We start from the raw sequence: 19,364 nt of genomic DNA, 5'->3' as shown, positions 1-19,364 counted from the left end.
TGGTGATTCTTTTTAGAAAAACAGTCTACGCAACATTGATGAACTGATTGTCCAACAATGAAATGTATTGAAATACTGAAAAATTTCGTGCATGTCCCGAGCTATTTCCCAACTATGTTGGGGTCGGTTTCCAGTCTCAGCTGATGCAGCTGAGTACCAGTGTTTTATAAGGAGCGACTGCCTATCTATCCTCCTCAACCCAGCTACCCGGGCAACGAAATACCCCTTGATAAGACTGGTGTCAGACTTGCTGGCTTCTGACTACCTGTAACGACTGCCTAGGATGTTAAATGACAGCTGGAACCTACAGGGGCCCGATTCTCCTAAGTTAATAATGTCAAAATCGAATAGAAATCGAATCGCAATATGATCGCAATAGCAGTTTTAACCATATCGGGCATTCTGCTACTAATAAAAGACCAATCGTATTCGATTGACATTTGATTGGTGTGCGATTGGTCTGCTATTTTGGTTTGATCTATACGGTAGTTTGCTGTACAATCATTTTGCAATCGTAAATCATTTGCAGACAAAATTATTCATTATTGAATGACAGAAAAGGATAAAAACGTTTATTTCAAAGAAAAAATAGCGGAATGCCACATACGCTTCAATCGTAATCGAGTCGGGATCGGATCTCAGTCGAATCGAGTCGAACGTCAATCGAATGTTGCTTAAGTAAAATTAGGAGAATCGGGCCCCAGTTTAAAGGGGGTGATAGACGGGCGAGCAAGTACGCGTACTTATGGCTCGACGACCTTTTTCGCTCGTGTGTCACCCTAAGTACGCGTACTTTAAAACCGTCGAGTAAGTTCGTCGGCGATCCAACCGGTTTGAAATTTTGCTCGTAGCTCGTCTTGGCTCGTACGTGTGGCAGCACTGCGAGCCGCGAGCCGCCATTTTGTTTCGTCAGTCCGTGGACACGCACGCTTGTTTGAATTGCAATTTTTGTTAATTTTGATTCATAAATTTCTCAAAATGTGTGATTTTCGAACTTATTCGCATGAACTGCTAACGGAATTTATAGAAGCTTTCCGAAATAACCCTTGTCTTTGGAAAATTAGAAGCAACGAGTACAAAGACAAATATTTGAAGCTTCCTTCTCTTCACGTAACTCTCTTACTAAATTTACATGGGATAAACGCTCTCTTTTTGTAAGCCAGTTCTTAACCCACACTTTTCGCCTTTGTCTATGTCTTTGTAGTTTTTGAAATGTAATACGATCATCCTCCGAGCCTTTTCCCAAACTATGTTGGGGTCGGCTTCCAGTCTAACCGGATTCAGCTGAGTACCAGTGCTTTACAAGAAGCGACTGCCTATCTGACCTCAACCCAGATACCCGGGCAACCCGATACCCCTTGGTTAGACTGGTGTCAGACTTACTGGCTTCTGACTACCCGTAACGACTGCCAAGGATGTTCAATGCCAGCCGAGACCTACAGTTTAACGTGCCATCCGAAACACAGTCATTAGTGTCTAAGATATACTTAGAAAGTACATACAAACTTGAAAAGTTGCATTGGTACTTGCTTGCCTGACCTGGAATCGAACCCGCGCCCTCCTACTCGAGAGGTCGGTTCTTTGCCCACTAGGCCACCACGACTTCAAAACTTCTGAAATGTAATACGATATAATTCCTAAATAACACAAAGCTTCTTCTGTCGAAGACATCGCGATACATAATGAGTAAGCTTCACGTGTGTCACTACGTCGAGCCGAGCCGAGTTCGCGATCTTAAAAACCGCGTACTTTAAGTATGCTCGTCTATCACCCACTTAACGTGCCCTCCGAAGAATAGTAATTGGTGTTAAAGATATAAGAGGTAAGTACTTTAATTAGAAAGTACACGTAAATAAACTTAGAAATGTTACATTGGTACTTGCCTGACCTGGAATTGAACCCATACACTCGTACTTGAGAGATTAGCTCTTTACCCACTGGGCAACCACGACTTTTTAGAACTTAAAGGTAAGTTAAGGTTAAGGTTTTCTTCAAATGTAAACGTATGTATTACTTGAAATACCTAATTCCTTCTTATTTACGTTTTCTTATTTTCAGAATCATTTGAATTTATTTACGGCGAAGAAGTTCTACATACATCAATGCCGTGTATTTATATAAAACGGAACGCATCAACATTCGTGGCAAGTGTCAATTTGACTTTGACATTTAAAAAGTGAGAGTGGAAATCCTGTGCAGCAGTATTCTCGAATTGAATCAGATTTTGTGAAAAATTTGCCAAAAATGGCCACCGTTGAGGAGTTGCAGAAGAAAGTGAAGGAGCTGGAAGCCAAGTTGGCAGCTGCTCAAGGAAATGTGGGCCCAGCTCGTCAGAAAATCGATGTCATGTCATCCGAAGTTGTCGATTCCAATCCTTACAGGTATTTTATATTATTTTTGTATAAAAATGGGAAAAGTTTATCATATTTGGTTTAATTTTCAATTTAGTGCTGGATTTATTGCATAAACATCTCAACAATTTTGCCATGCTTCACATAAATAAAGAGAAAAATAAGGCAATATGGTGCTCCTCATTACAATGTTGTCCAGAAATATGAGCTTTCTATGATTTTCTGTGGAAACATTTAATAAATTTTCATTCATCATGGACTCCTTCGAAGTAGTATCAAATGCTCATTTTGAGGGAATTGTAGGAAATCAATTATAATAATCTCTTTACGAGGCATAGTTTTTGTATAAAGAAAGTTGTAATTACAGTCGTCTGATGGCTCTGAAGAGGATGGGTATTGTGGACAACTATGAGAAGATCCGTGAAATGTCTGTGGCTGTGGTGGGAGTCGGCGGAGTGGGCAGCGTCACCGCTGAGATGCTCACCAGGTGCGGGATCGGAAAGGTAAAGTTATCACCATTAAATTCGTTCATTAGAATGTTTTCATTTACCATCAGTGCCAGTACTGATTTAATTGCAAAAAGTTTTGAGGCTTCTAGAATATTATTATGCCTCTAGAATTCAAATTATCAATCTAATTTATTCTGAATTCTATTAATATTTTCCTTGATATTGTATTAGTAGGCTTACAATGAAATAAAATGCCACATTGCTTCTGTTATACATATACTGCCTGATTTTCAATTAGATACCTATAATATACAATACTAGCCGTTTTCCCGCGGTTTCACCCGCGTCCCGTGGTAACTACTGCCCGTACCAGGATAAAATATAGCCTATGTTACTCGTAGATAATGTAGGTTTCGAATGGTGAAAGAATTTTTAAAAACTGTCCAGTAGTTTTTGAGCCTATTCATTACAACCAAACAAATAAACAAAGTTTTCCTCTTTATAATATTAGTATAGATGTAAAAGTATGTCTATGGAGTTTCTTGCCGGTTCTTTTCCATAAGACCCACTCTTGAAATGGTGCAACTAGCTTGACATTTCTTAAGCACCTGTAGAAGGTCTATATAAAATAAAAAGCTTAAACTTTGAAAATTGTTTACTCAATGTGTAAAAACTAATATTTATTTTCCTCATTCCAGTTGATCCTGTTTGACTACGACAAGGTGGAGCTAGCCAACATGAACAGGCTGTTCTTCCAGCCCCACCAGGCCGGACTCAGCAAGGTGGACGCAGCAGCTGCTACGCTGCAGAACATTAACCCTGATGTGACTATTGATGCCTACAACTACAATATCACCACTGTTGATAACTTCCAGAACTTTTGTGATACTATTCGGTGAGTTGTTTATGAAAGTATAGCACTGGTATAGTGAAATTGAAAATGAAGAACCTGAATATTAATACCCAGTATTGAGTTTCTTTGTACCTATAACATAGAAGTAATGGTATAAGATAGTAAACGTAATTGTTTTCTCTTTGCTTCTTATTTGACTCTCAATATAAATCTATACAAATATTATAAAGCTGAAGAGTTGGTTTGTTTGTTTGTTTGAATGCGCTAATCTCAGGAACTACTGGTCCGATTAGAAAATTTCTTTCAGTGTTAGATAGCCCATTTATCGAGGAAGGCTATAGGTTACTTTTTATCCCGGTACGGGAAGTAGTTTCCACGGGATGCGGGTGAAACCGCTGGCAGAAGCTAGCAGCTTATAATACTGTTACTATTTTGATTCACAAAATAGCAGTCTGTGAATTCAGCTTATCCAACACATGCCATATTTAACTGCTGCTCATTTTATTAATTAGTTTATTTAGTCAAGTATTTACATGACACAAAAAATATAAGTAAAGAAGGGGAAGAAAAATATTGTACAAAGGTGTAGCTTATATTGAAAGAAATCTTCCAGCTAACCTAGAAGAAGTAGAATGAAAGATGTAGGCAGACAGTATACAGAGCATAGTTAACAATAATCCACAATTCCAGAACGGGCAGCTTAACCGGTGGCCCAGTAGACCTAGTCCTCAGCTGCGTGGACAACTTCGAGGCGCGCATGGCGATCAACACGGCGTGCAACGAGCTCAACCAGAAGTGGTTTGAGTCCGGGGTCAGTGAGAACGCTGTGTCTGGACATATACAGTTCATCGTGCCTGGAGAGACTGCGTGTTTTGCTGTAAGTTTACTTTGTAATCACTAAATGTTATTCCTATTGTTTACGTTCAAGCATTTCGAAATGGATGCGTAAGCCAAATAATATTATTTACTTGAATACAGTTTTGTTGTTGCAATATTTTCAAGTGCTTAGTTCTCAATTTATTCAAAAAGATTTTGCTTAGAACTTCTGAAAGTCTAGTCTATCAATGTATAGAAGCAATTTTGGTAATCGAAAATTTTGTTATGTTAATCTTAGTGTTGACAAAATATTGTCTTATACATTTCAGTGTGCACCACCTTTAGTGGTTGCTTCTAAGATCGACGAGAGGACATTGAAGAGAGAAGGAGTCTGTGCGGCCAGTCTGCCCACTACCATGGGCATTGTAGCAGGTTTTCTAGGTAAGTTATAATAATCAGCTTTACTTTCTTAAATATTGTTTTATCATTAATTTATTGAATTTGATTGTATTTTGTTACAGTGCAAAACACATTGAAATATCTGCTTGAGTTTGGAACGGTCAGCCATTATTTAGGATACAGTGCATTGACAGACTTCTTCCCTATGATGGCATTAAAGGTTAGTACCTAGAATTAGCACCTTAGGTTGGTTTGCAACTGTTATAGAAGTGTATGCTGTTTAGATGAGTCCACCTGATTTTTTTGATGTTTTAGGTATCTAATTTGTATTAATTTAAAGATTTTTATAATGTCAAACGAATTCGCTTTTGATATAATAATATTTTTTGTATTGCAGCCAAATCCGCAATGCGACGATAGTTACTGTCGATCAAGGCAGGCGGAGTACAGAGCCAAGCCTGTGGTGGAGTTGGCCACTGAGGTCACTGAGGACAGCGCACCCGTACATGCTGACAATGAGTGGGGTGAGTTCACATACTGGGGAAAAATATGCCATTATGTACCTACCATAGAGAACATTTCTGTGAAAATTTTGTTTGCAGACCATTTTTATTGTTTTTTGCTTTTAACAAATAGTGGACGGAGACTGGGCAGTTCTAGATTATTGTATTTTCTCAGTGTAACCTAGTTTTGGCGAAAATAATAATGCATTTATTTTATTTACAGGAATCAGTCTAGTCGATGAAAATACGCCAGAAGATGATGACTGCTCACATCTTAAATTGGTGGATGGAGTTCAGGTATGTGAACAATCAAATCATAAGTTAAGAGTTGAGTTTACTCAATGATACAACATTTTTTTTGCATAAAACGTTTTATCATATTTCAACGAGTCATTAAATTAATTTAATGTGTTTTTCTATCTTCAGGTGGCCTACAGCGTCCCAGTAGACAATAGCACTCCAGAATCAAGTACGGGCGGCGCCGTCGCAGCATCAGAACTGTCTCTCGAAGAACTCATGCAGCAGATGAAGTCCATGTAATTTGCCAAAAGCTGCGATACTTGCCCACTGCTGGGCAAAGCTACCTAACTTGCCCACTGCTGGGCAAAGCCGAGTAACTCCATATCATTTACCACAAGTATGAGCATTTATATTTGGTTGTATGAGCGAGTGAGTATATAAAACTCCTTATAATTTTTGTTAATTGTTAAGTTCTAAGGAGAACTTAAACTTGTAAACTTAAATTAATAATAAGTTTGATCTGAGTGCTTAGTGCGAGTTTTCGTGAATTTTTTTACGGACTCACATGAGAGCGCGTATACTAAGATTTGTATGGAACAAAAACAGCTCCACCTAGTGTCAAAAATTGGAACCTGTTTTTGTTCCATACAAACAGTGTTGCCAACAGTTGTAGAAGCTTACCACCAGAGTCAACTTTTAAAACCACCAGAAAACCACTAACAAAAATTTATCCCACACTTAAAATCACCAAATTCACCACTAAAAAAATATTGTTTATATTTTATTGTAACCTAAAACAATTTAATCATCCAAAGATGTAACTCGGCAACGATAGAAAATTAAAACAGACAAAGCATTACATCTGTTTAGCAATTCATCCGACCCGATCCGAATCCTTCACAAATTATAATCGGCGTAGTAGTTTCACAAATTGTTTAGTTACGCATTTGACCAATGAATGAGTACTTAATATAATTATATAGTAGTCGTTCACCTTTTTGTTTTGTAGATGCTTTTTTGACATTCCGTGAGACTTCAAATCTCCATAGTAACTCCTTAAAGTTGTACCACAAAACTTACATTTCGCTACTTGACCCGCAGTACTTTCAACATTTCGCCACTAAATAGGGGACTTAAACCACCAGTATTAGTGGAAAATCCACTAAGTTGGCAACACTGCATACAAATCTTAGTATACGCGCTCTCATGTGAGTCCGTAAAAAAATTCACGAAAACTCGCACTAAGCACTCAGATCGAAAGTGGTATTTATCGAAAATGTGTTGTTAAATGAGCTCAAATTTAAATTTCTACATTAAGTTTAATATGACATGACATTAAAAGTAATATAACAATGTAAAGTTTATACAAGTTCAAAGTGATATGTGATGTGCTACGAAAAGTTCCGAAATAAAAAAATATTTTTATTTATTTCGTGTTCGTTGCTTCTTTGTGTATGCTGGAAATGTATAAGCTAAAAGCATTTTGAGCACGAACTATGGACCTAACGGATCTAATATCTGAGCCATAAGCTATGTTAAGAATATATCGAAATGGAAACTGGGTGTAAGCTTCGTGACATTCCAGCTTAAACTGTATAGTTTGTTTAAGAGTCAATGCATAGCATAAGTAGTAGTTAATTTATTTTTTTGATGTTTTTAAAATTTTATACCGATATTGTTGTTAGGTGCGCTGAGCTGATTATCATTATACATATTGTAATAAATTTTATTATAATTAAATATCGTCTGTGAGTAGTTTGTTTTTGATTTTGTCCACGCATGCGTTTAGTTTCGCGGTGATGCGTTTGTTTTCTGTTGGCAGGGAGTTGTTCTGGAAACAAGAAAAAAGGGTGCTTTTTTCTACAGTTTCAATTTCATAATTTTAGTTCAAACTGGTGAGTTTTGCTTCAAACTGGTGAGTTTGAAGTAAAATTATGAAATTGAAACTTTTCTCTAGAAAAAGAAAACAAGTGCACATGTTGTCGGCTAACCAAAACGGTGCTGTAACATTGCCTTGTGGCATGTTGAATGTGGAATACCTACATAGGTATGTGTATCAGATTCTCTTACTTCTAGTTGCTGCTCCTTTACTTTTTTTTATTGAATTGGGCGAGTGACTCAATTCAATAATTAAATAATTCTTGCTAATTTCATAATTAATAAAAAAAATAATGATATACATTATAATTTTTCTTCATCTTTACGAGAAGTTTCGGTAAGTGATTTAGTATCGATAATATGTATATTACCATAACATGTTCCATAACAATCTTGGCTCTAGCTAGCGTGTGTTGTGGCAGGCCGCTGGCGGCGGCCACGTGTAGCGCGAAGCTGGTGTCCGCTCCGCCTGAGCACACGCGGAACAGGAACACAGGCTCGCCGTCTTGTACTATGTACTCGAAACGCTTAAAGAAACGTCATGAAATAATTAAAATTAATATCTTTAATATATATGTTACCGTAAGATTACAAACATCGTTAGATTACAATCTATCTCGAGAGATTGCAAACTGTCGAATTATTGTGAACCGTAACATCTGATTGCAATTTAACGCATTATTTTTCGCTATATTATAATCTATCGATGAGAAATTGTCAAATTGTCAACTGTCCGAAAGCTCTCTCTGATTGGTCAGTCTTTTTGTAAGATCGACCAATCACGACCAGCCGTTCTGTTCCCATGGAGTTCCCGTAGAGTTAGGAATGAAATAGAGGTGTCAGTTAAATAAAATAAATGCTCTTCAAAAATTCTTCAAGTATTAAATTTATATAAAAATAACTCTTATAAAAATACAGTTAGGTATTTTGTCTTCAAATACAAACTAATATTTAAAAATAAAATAAAAGGGGTGCTAATTAAACAGGCTTCTTTTTAATATCATTATTCGCCCCCAAAAATGTATGTTGCCTTCTAAATTACTAAGTCAGCCACAATTAATAAAGCGTCGAGCATCTAAATAATACTATCTTAGCCACGAGTTATCTTCCACTCTAAATACAACTCAGCATGGTGGTTATTTTTTTGCATCTAAATTTGTAGCATGCATTCTAACAGTAAACTTCTTAAATACTATTAAATGACATCATAAAAATATTTATTTACCTTCTAATTTTTTTACTCGTACCTACTGAGTTTTTTGTTTAAAATATAACACATCCCATATTAATTGACCCAGCATGGAAGTAAGCATGCGACATGCAGTAAGCATAACTTCTGTCACGGCTCCGGCGCTGCGGGGCTCCGGCGGTCCCATGCGAGCTTATCGTCGCAGATGGTTTTCACGCTCACCACCGCAGCTTCGGCTTGCTGGCCGGCGGAGCCGGCCAGCCTCAGCCGCGGCGGCGAGCGCTGAAACTACCTGCGCCTCAGCTCGCAGGCCGCCTCGCCCCTCCGCGCCTACGCGGTTTTGAATTGCACTCTAGGGGTAGGGCGGACAAGACTACGTGGAGTCGGTTTTGCAGCGATTCGTTTTCGTCACTAAAGTTCGGCCATTCAGAGAATGCGTTCCTGACACGTCGCGATTGAACTGACGACGTAACTTTGCAATGGCGTTGCAGTTACGATAAAAATATTTTTGCTGGTTGTTTACCGTTTTAACAATTGAGGAGCATTAAAACAACATTATTATATCAATAATCAATGAATGTTATTACGTCGTCAGTTCAATCGCGACGTGTCAGGAACGCATTCTCTGAATGGCCGAACTATAACTTCAATTTTTAATACAATTTTTAATTGTGTGTAATTTGAGTCTTAAAAATTAAGTACAATTTTTGATTTTATAAAAAATTAAACCGTCACTTTTTTTTGCACGTCAAAGAGCTGTGACACCGGAGTAGCAAAGAACATTGTCTTTTTTGACGTTCTACCAATCAGCGCGCAAGATGCATTCCGTTCTACGCCAGTTGACAATTTGACCGCTCTACATCGCTCTCGATCTTACAAAAAGACTGACCAATCAGGGAGAGCTTTCGGACAGTTGACAATTTGACAATTTCTCATCGATAGATTATAATATAGCGAAAAATAATGCGTTAAATTGCAATCAGATGTTACGGTTTACAATAATTCGACAGTTTACAATCTCTCGAGATAGATTGTAATCTAACGATGTTTGTAATCTTACGGTGACATATATATAAATAACTAAAACTTCCAAGACCTCGATATGTAAAACCTGGACAAGGCAAGACTCGCTTGGTATAAAATGTCATATTTACCTTTTCATCGGGAGTTGAAAAGTGAACCGAGCTCGAAAAAACTGGCAGTAAAACCGGTGGCGTGAAAATGCTGATAAGTCATAGCAATATACCTTTGTGTCTTGTTACCTTTGAAAGTATGTTTAAAATCATCACGACCAGAGTAACGCAAGAAAGGACTATCGTTTCTTGTTCACCGGTCACTAGAATTTTTATTTCAGTAGGCAATTAGATCAAGATAGCCGATTAAACGAAGTTTTATGAAAATCAATAGCTTATGTTTAAAAAAAAGCTTGTCAAAAGATACTTAGTTTTGGTAAGTTTTTGAATAGCTACTTACCAGGAACCTAACAAGCGGCGACTCCACAATATACTCCTTGATGTTCAAGTAATGCGTCGCCAACAGCACGTGAGGACACTCGTCTCCTCTAAACAGCAGCGTATTGAGACAGGCCGCTAGGAGTGCCAGCCCATCTGTCGCTGAGGTACCCTTGCCGAACTCGTCCACTATTAATAGAGAGTTGGACGTGGACTCTTGAAGAGCTAAGGCCATCTGGAAGATTGGGAGAAGGGTGAACTTGGTAGCGTGTTCAGGCAAGCTGCTAACAACACCAGGCCATCTGTCGCTGATGTACCCTTGCCGAACTCGTCCATTATTAGTTTGGTACTTTTGTACCGCTAAAATGCCGTACCTACGGGTAGGCGATTGAAAGTGGACTTGCGGAGACCTAGAGCTGTATAGAAGATAGTTAAATTCACTGTATGTGGTTGTTGAAATTTATTCGCTGTTTAGGTGAGTGTACAGACGTGTCGTGTTTCGTATACGTTTTCCCATACATGTGACGGGCTACCTATTTTAGCTGAAAGTAAGAAATATATAAGGTGCTTTAATATTACCTGCCAGGACTTGAATGGGGGGTAGTATTGCGTTTATAGATCACAATAGTAAAGATAAATAATTGATTATTTGTCATATTTTTTGTCATACAAAAACAAAATACGTATAAATTTGACTTAATTTATTAGTATAAAACCATCCAGTGGAGTTACCGCGTTGCCGCTCCGCACCGAATTCTTTTCAATTTATTTCGCAAAAAGCGCGGCGGCGCCTTTCATACGCTGTTGCCATACTTATCAGACGGCGCCGGCGCGCGGCGGCTAGACAGACTGTCGTCAACGCGCAGCCCCGCCGCTGGCGCTGGCGCCGGCGCATGCGACGAACGCCCCCCCCCCTCACCCGCACTATCCCGTTCGTCGCACGCGCCAGCCGACCGCCGGCGACCGCTCGCTAGTCGCGACCCGCCGCCCGCCCGCTCGGAAGTAACTTATTCCAACCAACTCGGTATTCCAACCAAGAATACCTTGAAATGGTATTGTGCTACCGCGAGTCTAACTCCGTATCTGCGCATGCAGTGAACTTGTTTCAGCTGAGGTTTGGTGTGCGAGTGAGCCATCACACCATTTTGAATGCCGTGTACAGGTTCTGTGAACACCTCCGCTTTGACCCGCCACCCGTTGACGTAGGCAGGCCTCCATATTCTGCCCATCTTGAAGAGCAAGTGCTGGATTTCTTCCGGCGTCATCCTCTTGCGAGTACCAGGGATGCAGCTCGTGTCTTCAATGTGAGCGACAATTACGTGTGGCGACTTTAATTGTAATTTATCGTCATTTGATAATAATCGTTATCGATAGTTTAAACAAATGTGATTCTTTACACTAACTTGTCAGTCCAAAGCCTGTTTTAAGTGTGATGGGAAGTTTATCATCTTATTTACGTCAGTTTTTTGGAAGAATGCGTTATCTGGTAAGTAATTACACATTTTAAACACTTCTTAGGTACAGTCGAAACTAGTCAGCTGATTTCAGTTTTCATTCACAGAACAGATAGAAAGAGATAGCAGTTGTTTTCATTGACGAAGCGATACTACGAACGTAATTTGTGAACCACGTTATGCAGAGTAGAGCCAATGTTAATTTAACTTGTTTAATGTCTCAAATTGAATTGACTGTTCCGGGGAACGAAATTTCTTCACTATTGTAATCTATAAACGCAATACTACCCTCGATTCAAGTCCTGGCAGGTAATATTAAAGCACCTTATATTATGTTTTAAGAAAACATACTTTCATGTTGTCGGAGAACTGGTGATAGTAAATTGCGTATTTTCTATTCAATAGGGTTGTTTCCTAGTATTCATTTAGTTAAAAATAAATAAATGCACCGAAAGTTCACAAAACTAGAAACACGATAAGCTATATCATATTATTTATAACTGACCATATATTTTTTAATTAATTTATGAAATCTTAATTTAGAGCCTATGACGTCACGCCATTAAAAACGACGAGAAGAGACCGATGACGTCATTCTCTCTGTGACAGATATATCGAAATAACCTCAGAATTAATGTTTTGTTTATTTGCTTCTGTGAAGTTCTGTGTGTTAATTGCATTTAAGTGATACAACTGCTAAAGAATTATGGAGAAAGGATTTATGAAAGCTTATAGTTCCAATCTGCCAAGAGTAGACTCTTCTATGGTCGCTCAATTCTTTGCCAATAACCAAGATTTTTCAGCGGAACGTGGATGAACAGTTTATTTGGAGCACTATAATGGTCGTATTTCCAGTCTCGCACAACACAAACCTTGTAGACATTCATTTAATTTAAGTTTTTTGAATAAGCATCAAATCTTTTCGAACGCGGACACAAACATAACCTCAATATAAATAAACACAAACTTTACGTTTCTTTGCACCGTTTCATTTTTCCGCGTACACAACTCAAAACATTTGAGGTATTTTATTTTTGTGCAAATGTATAAAAATAATTTATATGTATAAAATATTATAGTTTTTGTAGCTATTTTATAAAAATACATTATAAAAATTAAGAAATCCATTAGTTGGTATGTTAGTTTTTTCTCGTTAGATGTGCTTTAAAATGTAAAGGAATGAACAGAGAACGTTGACGTCACAGTCACGTGATCTAGCGTTTTCCGAGCAATATTTTAAGAGAAATAGAAAAAAATGTAATACATAAAAAATAAAAAGATTAGAGACGAAAAATGAAAGAGAGGGTGATCTTAAAATTATTTAGAAGCTATCTAAATAGATTTCCGAAAATTGGAAACAACCCTATTATATATGTGATTTTACAGCATACAATTTGTAAGCCTACCTGTCGCAAGTCAATGAGGAAGGCGGACATGTGGTTGGCGACGCACTCGGTGCTGTGTACCCGAGTCCGCACGTGACGCAGCAAGCCTATAGTAGCCGCCGCTGCCGGCACAAAACTGCCGATGTGGGCTAGGTATACTATCAGACCTGGGTAACAAATACTTTTAAGGAATCTGTATTTTGCAAGAATATCTCTGGTTCTAAGTTCAGAATGGACTGGGACATGCTGCTGTTGATGATGAAGACCGATTGTTATCCATGGCAGTTTTTCTTATATAAAGAGATCAGCCTGCTGCGCAGGACATATTATAGTGCTCAAGCATTTGCGCTGACACAGATGCACACTTCATTCCTTCACCCTCATAGCCCGATGGGAGGGAAATCCGACAGGACCAGAGAGAGATCAGACGCATCGGACTATCATCCAGTTAGGAATGTGTTCAATAACAATGATGAAAATGAATGCGGCACGACACAAACCACATTGCATCAAATAACAATCTACAAAATGTAGGCTTTGGACCTATTGTGACCCAGTCTCACCAATCTGCTTCATATAAACAGATTTCCCACTAGAGTTGGGGGCTGTCAGTATCTTGACGCAGCCCTCTTCAGCACTGGACTCCACATCATTAGGCACGAAGTTGTCACAAGTCAGCGTGTACAGTGGGTGTCGGCCTTGCTTGATGCTGATGATCTTCTCAGTTGTGAGGGTCGGACGGACGTAGTTGAACTCTTTGGAGACCTTCGATATGGCTATCAGGCTGGGGGATGAAGGGTTATTGATTTTTGATTTATAGGTATGTGGATTTTTGTTGTGATTGACAGGAATAACAAATGGGGTGTTGTACGCGAAGTTAAAGCATAGGTATAAGATTGTAACTTATTATAGTACCTAGTTCTTTCTTTTTATTTGAAGAAATTTATGTTTTATTGCGAAATGGCCCTCCTGCATTAATGAAGATTTTGGAAGAATCAACAACATATCTTTGTATTTCGGTATATATTTTTTTTATTTTAGTCCCTCACCGTCTCTTTTAAATGCTTATTTCTACTTATTTCTTACCAGTCCAGTTCAGCACACTTATCCACAACAGCGGCGAGTGTGTGCAGGTGTTCTAACATGACGCTGGTGAGGCGCATCATGATGCGAGTCTCATGCGCCACTATCTCCGGGTACGTGTCGCCTATCATCACGTCCAGCTCTAGGAACACCGGATAAATGGCAGAAGAGTAAGAATTAAAAACAAAACAAAAAAAATAGGACCTTCGCAGGAACTGACGAAATCTCAAATATCTACCTAATATGTTCCGTACTAACATATCAAGTAAGATTTATAAATATATAATTACATAAATATAAAAGGTAAATGTAGTTTATTTATTTATTTATAATTATGTAGGTCCTCAAGTGTATGTGGACAGGAAGAAAAATTTACCTTCACAACCCTTGCTTTTGTAATGGATGTAATCATTGTTTTGGAACTGAAAGAATAATAAGATCGTAGTAATGGTAAACTTTTTCCAAGAAACCAAATTCCTCTACAAAGCATTGTTACCATAAATTTCATATCAGGCAGGTCCTTATCCTCAGCAGTCAGGTTGTCTTCCCAAACCTTGACTCCCAGCAGATACCCTAGATGTGGCATATACAGCATGCTGCACTCCTGAATGTACGGAGGAAGACGCTCCATTTCTATCTTAGCTGTTTCCGACATCAAACCATGGAGACTGGCCATTGTTTGCTTTTCTGAGGAAAAAAAAATATGAAACTGGTCTTTGACAGTCGATGTCAAGTACCTATAGACGAGTGAAACGAAGAAGTATATAGAAGATAAGTAGTACATAGTAGAAGTATATAGAAGGTAAAAGACCATGATGAAAAAAGAGAAAGCTAGGGAAATAAGAAAAGTATACAAGAGGAATTCAGAGAGTTAATATGTAATAGTATTTACTCATGTCAAGTTCAGGATCAACGCCAGGCTTCACAGTAAACTTGCCTTCAGTTTTCGACAAATCAAAATCTATAATTCTGTTCATGTATAACGCCATCTAGGAATAAAACGAAAATAGTACAAATAGTTGCAGTAATTACCCTTCTTCGTTGGTTATTGGTGTATACCTTACCTCATAAAGTTTAGTGTTGTCGAAACAGGCTAGTTGTTCCAGGAAGTCGCTGACTTTGCCTGCACTCTCACACATCTCACATATCAGCACCGCGTTGTACAAAGTCTGCCAATATTTAGATTCTCTTGTAAATAGTTAAAACTGTTCGGAGGGTAGCTCTTCTAAGCTGAAGAAATGACCTCATTTCCGAAATTTAGCAGGTAGAGAATATGAACGCCAATGGCCAAATGTAGTGAAGTATTTCAGCTTAGACGGGCTCTGACATACGTTATACAATGGTTAACTTACGTTGTAAAGCGATTTCCACTGGTATGGTTTTGCTGACAACGCTTTTATTTTCGCCAGGATTCCCTGAAATAAAAAGTATCCCTTACTGATAATTCTCTACTCTTACATATCTTCTAGCTACTATACTTTGCCGGTACATACATGAACGTTTTTGATGAACCGCATGGAAGAGCAGATGTTCCTCATGAGCGCGTCGTTCTGCGGCTTCATGAAGTATTCCACCACGTCCTGACGACTCTTGAGGATCGCCAAGTCTGAGGTAGGGTGTTGTAGCAGTACTCTGTATGGAGGAAGAAACTCTTATTTCATGGTATTAGTAACTACGAATTTTCGTTTCGTATATCACTGAGTTCTACCGGCATTTGAATCTTAGGCAGTCCTTAGGGTAGTCAGAAGCCAGATAGTTCAACCAGTTCTTACCAGTTGGTATTGGATAGGGGAGAATAGTCGCTCGGGTAAAACACTGGTAAGTACATATAAGGTAATCTCGTGCCTAGCATTTAACCAATTATGTTTGGGTCGGAATTGGAGTATGTGTGATTATATCTTAAGAAGCCAACCTGAACATGGTTGGGAAAAGGATACCTAATTTTATACATATCATTCATAGAGTCCAGCAATGTTATTTATTTTTTTATTTTAGATACATTCCTTAACATCTAGATTTCGTCATTTCCTCACCTCAGCCGGCTCTGCCCCAGCTTGGAGCTGCACCGGCTGAACAGCTGGCAGAGGCTGAGCCCCTCGCGCGCGGAGCCGCGCACGCCGCGCTTGAAGGCGCTCGGGTGTGTATGTGTCCTCGTCTGTCGTCACTATGTCCTCACCTCAACCGGCTCTGCCCCAGCTTGGAACTGCACCGGCTGAACAGCTGGCAGAGGCTGAGCCCCTCGCGCGCGGAGCCGCGCACGCCGCGCTTGAAGGCGCTCGGGTGTGTATGTGTCCTCGTCTGTCGTCACTATGTCCTCACCTCAGCCGGCTCTGCCCCAGCTTGGAACTGCACCGGCTGAACAGCTGGCAGAGGCTGAGCCCCTCGCGCGCGGAGCCGCGCACGCCGCGCTTGAAGGCGCTCGGGTGTGCCAGCGGGCGGAACACTTGCAGCCCGCGGTATGTGTCCTCGTCTATCGTTACTATGTCCGCACTGATGCATGAAATACAAAGAATTTTTAGAGATAATTCATAGATTCAATAATCAATTTAGGATTACAGGTTTTGAAAGACGAAACGCGAAACACCACACAAGTCAAGTAACTAACAAGAGAGCCAAACAATTATATTTTTGCATGGTTTAAATTAGAATATAAACTATAAGGGCATCTGTACTAAATAATGGACGTTATTGTCAGTGTACCTATATGTGTTTACTTATGTATTGATATTGATTTAAAAAAAGTAATTCTATTCTACTTACAGCGAAATAATCCTCAGACTGAAAAACTGCGGCTTGGCATGCAGATCCATGCTCAACTTTGCCCAGTTAAGGTCCAGATACCTCAACAACGCACCTAATGCGTGCACGCTCTGTGTTTGAGAGAAATCCAACACGGTGCGAAGGTATTGCGACCTCTCGTCTTCTGAGGCGTTTGCTGGTTCAGTAGGAAGGGATAGGAAGAAAACACGTCTTTTGCAGGCTTCGAAACCTTGAGAGTGAACAAGAATGAGTCATGAAGTCTGAGGGAGGGAAAAGAATTTACCCATTTATTGGGTCTACCTTCACGCCAGGGGTCTATCTTTAGTCAGGATTGTTATATTATTATAATTAATTCACAAATCATTTTTAAAGCTTTTCCCTAAAGTACATGGTATTAGGTATTTAGGAGACGTTTTGTAGAACGATATTTGTTAATAAATATACTATAGCATTTTTAGATTTAACAGTCCAGAGTAAACAGTCTAGACTACATAAGATAGACCCACTCACTATACTCTTTAGATGACAAAAACGTAAGCTTGCACCGTCCCTCATCATTACTATCATTATCGAAGACAGTTCGTTTGACCGTCTGCACGAAGGTGCCCTGGTTCTTGCCGTCCAGGAGTATGCACACTGGCTCCACCTGGCGGAACAGGCTCGCGAACATCTGGAACTCGGGGGGACGGTCTACTATCTCTTCTAGGATGAACAACTGGGAATAGAAGTTGGAAGATCATGATGATTCTTTATAAAGGTAATTGGAAGTAGGGTTGAATGATGAACAAAAATGAACTTATTGGCTTTTTTGTTCTGGTTTCGTTTTACATTTTTTAAAATTAAATAACAAAAGTAGGTATCTGTTACTTTTACTAAGTAGGTACTAAGTTAGAGTTAAGAATCCCGAAATAAAAGATCTAAATAGCCAGGGGCTCACTTCACAACTACACATTTGGCTACTATCACGACCCAAAATTCAAGTAATTTAAAGCGCATAAAAATGAATGATGCGGATAATAAATGAAAAAGCCCCACCTCGCCAGTTTGTAGCGTGCAATAGGCCGCTCCCAGTCTTCCTGAGCGACAGTACGCCACCAACACCCTCTACATTTTATGACCAAGACATTAGTAGGTATAATTATGTATACGTATGCATTATGAAATACAGTAATCACAGATTTCAGTGACGACTTTATTTAGTTTTCTTTATGTCAGTTTCTGTTTAGGTGTGTTGGCTATTATACCTACCCAATCGAAAGTAAGAATGGAAGTTACATGATTCACAAGATCATGATTGGATTAGCAGTTTCGCAATGTCAGCAGACCTTTCCCAAAACAATCATTATGTACATATTTACTAATTTTACCATGTAATTTAACTCTATACGGGTATGTGCTGTATCTAGTTTCCCATGTGAGTGATGGCCACGCCCAGAGTGGTTTCCAAATATTTACGGTTATCACCCTCTGTCCATTAATTAGTATTGTGCCAACACAACAAGGGGTAATTAATTTGGATTTGTTTTACACTTGGACTTTTTTTTCAATGCATTCAATTTTTAAGTTCCCGCTCATATTTTTTTTTCAGTATGGCTATTCACACGCCTCACCAAATTGTGTATTTGGCTATAATAATTCATTACACACACATAGTGGTTGATTTAGTGCACTACCTTAGGATGTACAATAATGTACATACCTACTGAAGATGTGTAGTTTTTTATCTAAGTACTTATGTCACAAAAAAAGGATTCAATTTGACCTGTAGGCATGTATGTAGGCATGTATGCACCCGATTCGATGCAGTTTTTAGCATAGGTAGCATCTGCCAGACTTAGGAGAGGGCTTAATAAATATAATTACAATACATAAGTTAAGTTCGTATTTACCTCTTCCACTTCGGTCTCTTCACTAGTTTCTTGTTGTCCATTCAGAAGTGGATCATCATTTCTAAAATCATTCGTCACTGTTAACAATATCTTAACAAACAAATTCAAACGAAAAGTGCCAAAGAAAAAATAACAAACCTTCGGCATTTCGCTATAACAAAATGATTATCAGATTGGTTTGAGTTCATGTTATTTGAGCTGATTGTCGCCTGACGAACAACAGGCGCTGAGGCGGCATCTGATGAAGTTTCTTCCATTATTACTCGTGGTTTCAATATTTATTTTATTAAAATCCTATTCCACAATAACTATTGCAACTTAAATAAATCCCGCCCTTTTTATTTTTTTTTGTTGTAAATAAATAGACAAATATTTAACTGTTCTAAATTTGAGTAAGGTTTTATTTTTCCATAGAATGTAACCAAAAATTTTTAAACGGCTTGCCTACTTTTTGGTAAGTAGATTATTTTTTGTGTGTTTTTATGGTGTTTATTTAATTCCTTACATTATTAATTAAATAAATTCTAAATCTAGTTTTTTAAACAACAAGCTAATATTTTGCTAGCACTTAAACTAAGGACCTCCATAGTAGTTACATGTTTGCTACTCATGAAATATTCAGCGGTTATATAAAATATATAAATAATTGAAATATAGCGTGACA

The 19,364-nt window shown here is 38.6% G+C and overlaps 2 protein-coding genes across 3 annotated transcripts; one reads left to right on the top strand and one right to left on the bottom strand.

Annotated features, from left to right (window-relative positions):
• Positions 1–2,151: 2,151 nt before the first annotated feature.
• LOC124631907 (ubiquitin-like modifier-activating enzyme 5) lies at positions 2,152–7,366 on the top strand. Of its 2 annotated transcripts, XR_006984557.1 has the most exons (10): positions 2,152–2,381; positions 2,719–2,854; positions 3,499–3,695; positions 4,344–4,530; positions 4,799–4,910; positions 4,991–5,088; positions 5,266–5,392; positions 5,595–5,668; positions 5,798–6,130; positions 6,861–7,366. XR_006984557.1 is itself a non-coding variant. In XM_047166544.1 (9 exons), exons 1-9 carry the CDS (start codon positions 2,245–2,247, stop codon positions 5,909–5,911), a joined length of 1,182 nt encoding a protein of 393 aa, XP_047022500.1. In that variant the 5' UTR covers positions 2,152–2,244; the 3' UTR covers positions 5,912–6,205. The 2 variants fall into 2 exon arrangements, 1 of the variants encoding a protein (XP_047022500.1); XM_047166544.1 differs by lacking the exon at positions 6,861–7,366 and having other exon boundaries at positions 5,798–6,205.
• LOC124645912 (mutS protein homolog 5-like) lies at positions 6,911–18,957 on the bottom strand. The gene is made up of 18 exons (XM_047185895.1): positions 18,839–18,957; positions 18,701–18,761; positions 17,847–17,915; positions 17,322–17,526; positions 16,812–17,040; positions 16,371–16,541; positions 15,545–15,683; positions 15,404–15,466; positions 15,116–15,220; positions 14,944–15,040; positions 14,548–14,738; positions 14,428–14,473; positions 14,055–14,193; positions 13,532–13,752; positions 12,990–13,135; positions 10,152–10,364; positions 7,861–8,016; positions 6,911–7,442 (listed from the first exon to the last, which is right to left on the bottom strand). The coding sequence occupies exons 1-18, from the start codon at positions 18,955–18,957 to the stop codon at positions 7,347–7,349; spliced, it is 2,466 nt and encodes an 821-aa protein (XP_047041851.1). The 3' UTR covers positions 6,911–7,346.
• Positions 18,958–19,364: the final 407 nt, after the last annotated feature.

Source organism: Helicoverpa zea, chromosome 1 (assembly GCF_022581195.2).
Source record: "Helicoverpa zea isolate HzStark_Cry1AcR chromosome 1, ilHelZeax1.1, whole genome shotgun sequence".
NCBI lineage: Eukaryota > Metazoa > Arthropoda > Insecta > Lepidoptera > Noctuidae > Helicoverpa > Helicoverpa zea.
This window is presented reverse-complemented; position numbering and strand designations above follow the sequence as displayed.

Coding starts and splice junctions, on each gene's coding strand:
- LOC124631907 (XM_047166544.1), top strand. CDS start 2,245: ATGGCCACCGTTGAGGAGTTGCAGAAGAAAGTGAAGGAGCTGGAAGCC. Junction 4,531..4,798: donor GAGAGACTGCGTGTTTTGCT/GTAAGTTTACTT, acceptor TATACATTTCAG/TGTGCACCACCTTTAGTGGT. Junction 5,669..5,797: donor AATTGGTGGATGGAGTTCAG/GTATGTGAACAA, acceptor TTCTATCTTCAG/GTGGCCTACAGCGTCCCAGT.
- LOC124645912 (XM_047185895.1), bottom strand. CDS start 18,957: ATGGAAGAAACTTCATCAGATGCCGCCTCAGCGCCTGTTGTTCGTCAG. Junction 15,221..15,403: donor AGTGGAAATCGCTTTACAAC/GTAAGTTAACCA, acceptor AAATATTGGCAG/ACTTTGTACAACGCGGTGCT. Junction 14,739..14,943: donor TGATCCTGAACTTGACATGA/GTAAATACTATT, acceptor TTTTTTCCTCAG/AAAAGCAAACAATGGCCAGT.